The 7,616-nt window shown below is 43.0% G+C and overlaps 1 protein-coding gene across 1 annotated transcript in view; it reads left to right on the top strand.

Moving 5' to 3' along the window:
- LOC109923862 (X-ray repair cross-complementing protein 5-like) overlaps window positions 1-6,848 on the top strand; it is a 176,430-nt gene extending 169,582 nt beyond the window's left edge. Inside the window, exon 5 of the mRNA XM_048599076.1 lies at window positions 6,593-6,848. Within this exon, the coding sequence (XP_048455033.1) occupies window positions 6,593-6,607 (15 nt within the window). The 3' untranslated portion in view covers window positions 6,608-6,848. The remainder of the gene's footprint in view (window positions 1-6,592) is intronic.
- The last annotated feature ends 768 nt before the right edge of the window (window positions 6,849-7,616 follow it).

The following is a 7,616-nucleotide window of genomic DNA, read 5'->3' as shown; positions in this document are numbered from 1 at the left end:
ATGGTGGACATTTCAGAGGCCCTTGTAGTTGGCATCATCGGAAAAGGTGCAACGAAGACAGAGGAACTGGGAGAATGGAATAGGTTCTTTACACAAAGCATGGTGTGGGGATGTATAGTCAAGATAACTGTGGGAGTTGGTGGGTTTGAAGTGGTCATTGGTGGCCAGCTTGTCTCCAGAAATGGAAATAGCGATGTCAATTAAAGGAAGGAAGAAGTCAGAGATGGACCAGGTGAAGGTGAGAGCGGGATGGAAGTTGGAAGCAAAATCCATAAACTTCTCCAATTCTGGATGAGAGAGGGAAGTAACACCAATTTAGAATCAGGAGGGGTGCGGAGAGAATTGGGTCCCAGAGCACCTGAGTACATGAATGGAGAGAAGTAGGAGACAAGAAACTATAGGCCAGTTAGCCTGACCTTGATTGTTGGTAAGATTTTAGAGTCCATTATTGAGGATGACATTATGGAGTACTTGGAAGTGCATGGTAAAATAGGGCTTCATCAAGGGGGGGTCATGCCTGCCAAATTTGTTAGAATTCTTTGAGGAGGTAATGAGCAAGTTAGACAAAGAAGAGCCAGTGGATGTGAATGATCTGGATTTTCAAAAAGCCTTTGACAAGGTGCCACATAGGAAGCTGCTAAATGAGATAAGAACCCATGGTGTTAGGAGCAAGGTATGGTCAGAGGATCAGCTGACTGGCAGAAGGCAGAGAGTAGGGATAAAGCGGTCTTTTTCAGGATAACAGTCAGTGACTAGCGGAGTTCCGCAAGGGTTAGTGTTGGGACCATAACTATTCACGTGATACGCTAACGATCAGGACAAAGGAACTGAAAGCATTGTTACTAAGTTTGAAGATATTATGAAGATAGGTGGAGGGACAGGTAGTGTTGAGGAAACAGGGAGGGTACAGAAGGACTTGGACTTGCTCGGCGAGTGGGCAAAGAAGTGCCGGATGAAATACAATGTACAAATGTATGAGGTTACGCATAAGATAGGATGAATAGAGGTGTAGACTAAATTCTAAATGGCAGAAGTCTTCGGAGGTCTGAAGCACAAAGGGATTTGGGAGTCCTTGTTCAGGAGTCTCTTAAGGTTAACAGCAGGATCAGTTGGTAGTTAAGAAGTCAAATGCAATTTTTAAGGTTCTTGTGAAGATTTGTATCTCGGGTTGTGGATGAGGCTGGTTACAGTTCAGATGTTTCGTCTCCGTGCTAGGTAACATCATCAGTGTGGCCTCCAATGAAGCTATGTTGCTCTACTCCGCTTAGTATTTATATGATCCGGTCTGTTGAGGTGTTTTGTCATTTCTGGTTCTTTTTTGCAAGGCTTTGTATATGGGACCTAATTCCACATGTTTATTGATTGCATTATGGGTGGAGAACCAGGCCTCTAGGAATTCCCGTGTGTGTCTATGGTTGGCTTGAACTGGGATGATCACGTCGTCCCAGTTAAATCAATGGCCTTCGTTGTCTGAGTGTACTGAAATGAGGGAACGTTCGTCGTGTCATTTTGCTGCTAGCTGGTGTTCGTAAATCCTGATGGCTAGTTTCCTTCCTGCCTGGCCAATTGTAATGTTTTTGGTAGTCCTTGCATGGTATTTTGTACACTATGTTGGTCCTGCATGTCGTGGGTATGCGGTCTTTGGTCTTTGTGAGTGTTTGTTGTACTATACCTGTGGGTTTGTGTGCTATCCTGATTCCTAGTAGTCTTTGAGGAAGTGACAAAGTTGATAGATGAGGGAAGGGCTGTAGATGTCATATATATGGACTTCAGTAAGGCGTTTGATAAGGTTCCCCATGGTATGCTGATGGAGAAAGTGAAGTCGCATGGGGTCCAGGGTGTACTAGCTAGATGGCTAGAGAACTGGCTGGGCAACAGGAGACAGAGAGTTGTAGTGGAAGGGAGTTTCTCAAAATGGAGAACTGTGACCAGTGGTGTTCCACAGGGATCCGTGTTGGGACCACTGTTATTTGTGATATACATAAATGATCTGGAGGAAGGTGTAGATGGTCTGATTAGCAAGTTTGCAGATGACACTAAGATTGGTGGAGTAGCCGATAGTGAAGAGGACTGTCGAAGAATGCAGCAGAATATAGATAGATTGGAGAGTTGGGTGGAGAAATGGCAGATGGAGTTCAATCCAGGCAAATGCAAGGTGATGCGTTTTGGAAGATCCAATTCAAGAGTGAGTAAATGGAAAAGCCCTAGGGAAAGTTGATACACAGAGAGATCTGGGTGTTCAGGTCTATCGTACCCTGAAGGTGGCAACGCAGGTGGATAGAGTGGTCAAGAAGGTATATGGCATGCTTTCATTCATCGGACGGGGTATTGAGTATAGAGTTGGCAGGTCATGTTACAGTTGTATAGGACTTCGGTTCGACCACATTTGGAATACTGCGTACAGTTCTGGTCGCCACATTACCAAAAGGATGTGGATGCTTTGGAGAGGGTGCAGAGGAGGTTCACCAGGATGTTGCCTGGTATGGAGGGGGCTAGCTATGAAGAGAGGTTGAGTAGATTAGGACTATTTACATTAGAAAAACAGGGGTTGAGGGGGAACCTGATTGGGGTCTACAAAATCATGAGAGGTATAGACAGGGTGGATAGCAAGAAGCTTTTTCCCAGAGTGGGGGACTCAACTACTCGGGGTCACGATTTCAAGGTGAGAGGGGAAAAGTTTAAGGGAGATATGTGTGGAAAGTTCCTTACGCAGAGCGTGGTGGGTGCCTGGAACGCGTTGCCAGTGGAGGTGGTAGAGGCAGGCACGATAGTGTCATTTAAGATGTATCTAGACAGATACATGAATGGGCAGGGAGCAGAGGGATACTGATCCTTGGAAAATAGGCGACAGGTTTAGATATAGGATCTGGATCAGCGCAGGCTTGGAGGGCCGAAGGGCCTGTTCCTGTGCTGTAATTTTCTTTATATTCTTTGTATTCATCGGGATCAAATTCACAAGAGGAGAGGAAAAAACAAGAATCAACTCCCATTCCGAGAACGAAGGGTCACCAGACCTGAAACGCTAACTCTGATTTTTTTCTTCACAGATGCAGCCAGGCCTGTTGAATGTTTTCAGCAACTTCCGTTTCTGTTCCTGACTTACAGTATCTGCGGTTCTTTCGGTTTTCATTTAGGGTAGAACGAATGACCAACGGGGAGTTCCAAGCTACAGTTTACAGGACCAAGCGCTGGGAAATGGGCATAGAATATTTAGATGGTTTTTTTGACTGGCACGGCCACAATGGACTGAAAGGTCTCTTTCTGTGCTATCAATTTCTGATTGCATGATTCAACCAGGCCTCTGTGATGGCAGCAACATCGCATTTCCGTATGTCAATCCATGCCCTTATTTCATCTGTCTCACCTATAATACTCCTAATATTAAAGTCCAGGCCTTCCAGCCTCACCTTACTTTCTTTAGACACAACGTAGATGAACTCTCTCTGCCTAGGATCCTTTTCTAAACCATGCCTTGTCACTATTGAACTAACGCACTGTGTCCCCTCCCCCACCAAGCTAGTTTAAGCTCCACCAACAGAAGTAGCAAACCCTCCAGAAGGATGTTGGTGCCATTCTGGTTCAGGTGCAGACTGTCCCACTTGTAAGGACCCACCTTCACCAGAAATGGTCCCAATGATCCAAGAATATAAAACCATCACTCCTGCGCTAATTCTTTAGCCACGCATTTATCTGCCCTGTTCTCAATTCTGGACTTAATAGCATGTGGCACCAGAAGTAATCCTGGTATTACAACCGTTGAGGTCCTGCTTTATAATTTACTGCTCAGTCCCTAACTTCTTGATGCAAGACCTCATTCCTTGTTCTACCTATGTTGATGGTACCAATGTGTGCCACAATCTCTGTATTAGCACCCACCTAGGTCAGGATGCACTGCAGCCACTCAGTGACATCCCTGACATTGGCATCAGGGATAGAATTTAGGAGGCATGGTTAGCAAGTTTGCGGATGACACCAAGATTGGTGATATAGTCGACAGTGAGAAAGGTTAACTGGGAATGCAGTGAGGTCTTGATCAACTGGGTCAGATAGCAGAATGGCAGATGGAGTTTACTTTAGATAAATGCAAGATGTTGCATTTTGGTGGGTCAAACCAGAGCAGAACTTACACAGTGAATGGTAGGGCCTTGGGCAGTGTTATAGAACAAAGAGATCTAGGGGTACAGATTCTTGGCTTCTTGAAAATGAAGTCGCAGGTGGATAGGGTGGTGAAGAAGGCTTTTCAGTATGCTTGCTTTCTTTGGTCAGAGCATTGAGTATAGGGGTTGGGACGTCTCATTGGGAAGGCCACATTTGGAGTACTGCATGCAGTTCATGTTGCCATACAAAAGAAAGGATATTATTAAACTAAAAAGAGTGCAGAAAATAATTACTAGAATGCTACTTAAGCTGGAAGGTTTGAGAGGTTGTATAGGCTGGGGCATTTTTCCCCGGAGCATAGGAGACTGAGAGATAGCCTTATAGAGGTATATAAAATCATGAGCAGCATCGATAAGGTAGAAAGCCAACAGCTTTTCCTCTTGGTAAGGAAGTATGAAACTAGAGGGCATAGGTTTCAGGTAAGAGGGGAGAGATACAAAAGTGTCCAGAGGGGCAGTTTGTTCACGAGGGGTGGTAAGTGTCTGGTAGAGGCTGGATCAAACACAAGCAAATGGGACCAGTTCGATTGTGAAAACAGGGCAGCATGGGCAAGTTGGGCCAAAGGGCCAATGACTCTGAGTGGCAGAGAAGACTCAATGGACCGAATGGCCTCATTCTGCTCCTATATCTTATGGTCTTTGACCCTATTTCAGACTGTTGATTTATTGCTTTGTCCCTATCTGTCTCATTTTGGGTATCATCAAAATAGTTGCTTTGTAAGCCAATGTATCCCCTGCCTCCTGGCACCGTCTAATTAGTTTAAAGCCCTCTCTGCAGTTATTTAATTCACCAGGGCACTGGTTCCAGCATGTTTCAAGTGAAGCTTATCCAACCAGAATAGTTCCCTTCAACTCCATTACTGATCTGGTGCCCCATGAACAGAAACCCAATCCTACCACTCCAATCTTTAAGTCATGCATTTAACTCCTTGACTATTTACCAGTTTGCTGATGACTCATATAATAATCCTGAAATTATTGCCTAGTTGAAATTATCTCACTAAGATAATCACTGAGATTCTCATCTTGCTATTCAACTCTTGCTTGTTCAATTGGACTTCATTTTTCTCAACGTCAAGAATGTCATATTTTTAATCATGCTATATTTTCCCAACTGACTAGCCATTGTTCATGTCGTGCAACCACTGCCCTTATTCTCCTCTCAACAAATCACTTTTCAACTTATTCTGGTGTCATTGGGAAAATTAGTTAGGGATTGATACAGGGCTGTATCAGTAAGGAAGCAGGGAGGTGGGATTAATTTATTTTTTATACCGAACTATGAACAGAAATCAGGCTGAAGAATTGCTTAGGCTTGGCTGTGGTGAAATAGAGCAGGGAGGTGGAAGCTCAGTTTTCTTCCTTGGCAGACCAGCTGTACTGTATTTGGATATTTAATTTCTAGGCTGTGATTTAATTTCCCATTATTCAAGATCATTTACTACCCAACAAAGATTACACCAACATGTATGTGCTGCACAGCATGGCTTCCCTGCCCCAATATTTGTTCCATTAAAAGTACCATTGCCTTAACCTGCCTTCACAATACATTGGTTTTGATAGCATTTGCAATTCCAGTTTTCACAGAATTAAACGGTGTAAAAATGGATTGTGATAGAAAGTCATGAGAACAATCATCAGATGAAAGAGAATGATCAATTCTTGAACACGAACAGTATTCCGGACATGATATGACCATAGAGTAATACAGCACGGTCCAACCAGTCCATGCCGACCACATCCCAAGCTAAAAACAGAAGCGTTTTGAGGAAGGATCACCGCACCCGAAATGTTAACTGTTTTTTCCTTTAGATGCTGCCAGACCTGCTGAGCTTTTCCAGCAATTGCTGTTTTGTTTCCTGATTTACAGCATCTGCAGTTATTTTGTTTTTTACATCCCAAGCTAAATTAGTCCCACCTGCCTGTGCTTGCCGAAAGCTCTGCAAATATTTCTTAATCATATACTGATACTATGGGGAGGCAATGGCCTACTGGTATTATCACTGGACTCTTAATCCAGAGACCTAGTTAACATTTTGGGGGCCGAGGTTCGAATCCCACCATGGCAGATGGTGGAATTTGAATTCAATAAAGTTCTGGAATTAAGAATCTAATAATGACCATCCTCAATTGTCAGGAAAGACCCATCTGGTTCACTAATGTCCTTAAAGGAAGGAAACTGCCATCCTTACCTGGTCTGGCCTACATATGACTCCAGAACCACAGCAATGTGGTTGACTCTCAACTGCCCTCTGGACAATTAGGGATGGGTAATAAATGCTGCCTAGCTAGCAATGCCCTCATCCCGTGAATGAATAAAGATAAAAATCTAAATGTCTTTTAAATGTAGACCAACCAAGTGTCAACTTTGGGCCCAGGCTATTTTACCCAGTACTGTTTTAATCTGTTTCTCACTTGTGTGTTTGCTTTTGCAGCTTGATATGATGTAAGCTGAACCTTCACAAATGGAGGAATAGACGGTGACTGTGGGAAGGAGAAGATGAAAAAGTCATCTGTTCATGCTTTGTCGATAGACTGCTAAAGGATGCAGGAATGTTTACATTGATCTTTTGTGTGATGATTTAATCAGATAAACATTGTTTTTACACTCATTCTACCACTGTCTGCAAGTACTCAGATGGTTTTTTACTCATTAATCCGAAATGACAAATAAAAACTAGTTTTGAATTATTGGCATGGTTAATAACTGATCTTGTGCAATGATTTACTGTACCATAAGTACATACAACAAATGTAGAAATGGGGGAAAGAAGTAAACTGATCTGATAGAATGCAAGTAATGTATATTTTACAGACTGTCAATTGTTAAAAAACAGAAGGCAGCCAAATGGCCTGTTGTGTCTGTGCTGGCTTTCTAAATGAGCGTTTCATTTAAATGCTAATGAGGGAGAACAGTCTATTAAAACAGTTCTAGAATTGTGCTGAAAATGTTGTCAGAGTACAAAGTGGAAGAAAAAGGCTTTGAAGTAATAGAAATATGAAATGCTTTTTTAGAAAGGCATGTTGAATCATTCGGAAAACAGTGTAGATCAATGTTCAGAGATAGTAGGTTTCTGATGAAGGGTCTAGGCCCGAAACGTCAGCCTTCCTGCTCCTATGATGCTGCTTGGCCTGCTGTGTTCATCCAGCTCTACACCTTGTTATCTTAGATCAATGTTCACATTAGATAACAGGTACAGGAGTAACCCATTCAGCCCCTTGAGCCTAATCCCCCATTCAATGAGATCCATGACTCTTCTGTAGCCTAACTCCACATACCTGCCTTTGGCACATATTCCTTAATACCTCAATGCTTAACAAAAAAAATCTAGCTCAGATTCAAATTTAACAACTAATTAACTGCTGTTTGTGGAGGAGAGTTCCAAACCTCTACCACCCTTTGTTTGGAGAAATGCTTCCTAACATCTCTATTGAACAGTTTGACCCTCCTTTGTAGAG

Source organism: Rhincodon typus, chromosome 7 (assembly GCF_021869965.1).
Source record: "Rhincodon typus isolate 14 chromosome 7, sRhiTyp1.1, whole genome shotgun sequence".
Classification (NCBI taxonomy): domain Eukaryota; kingdom Metazoa; phylum Chordata; class Chondrichthyes; order Orectolobiformes; family Rhincodontidae; genus Rhincodon; species Rhincodon typus.
Note: the sequence above shows the minus strand (reverse complement) of the source record. Positions and strands in the feature narration are given on the sequence as shown.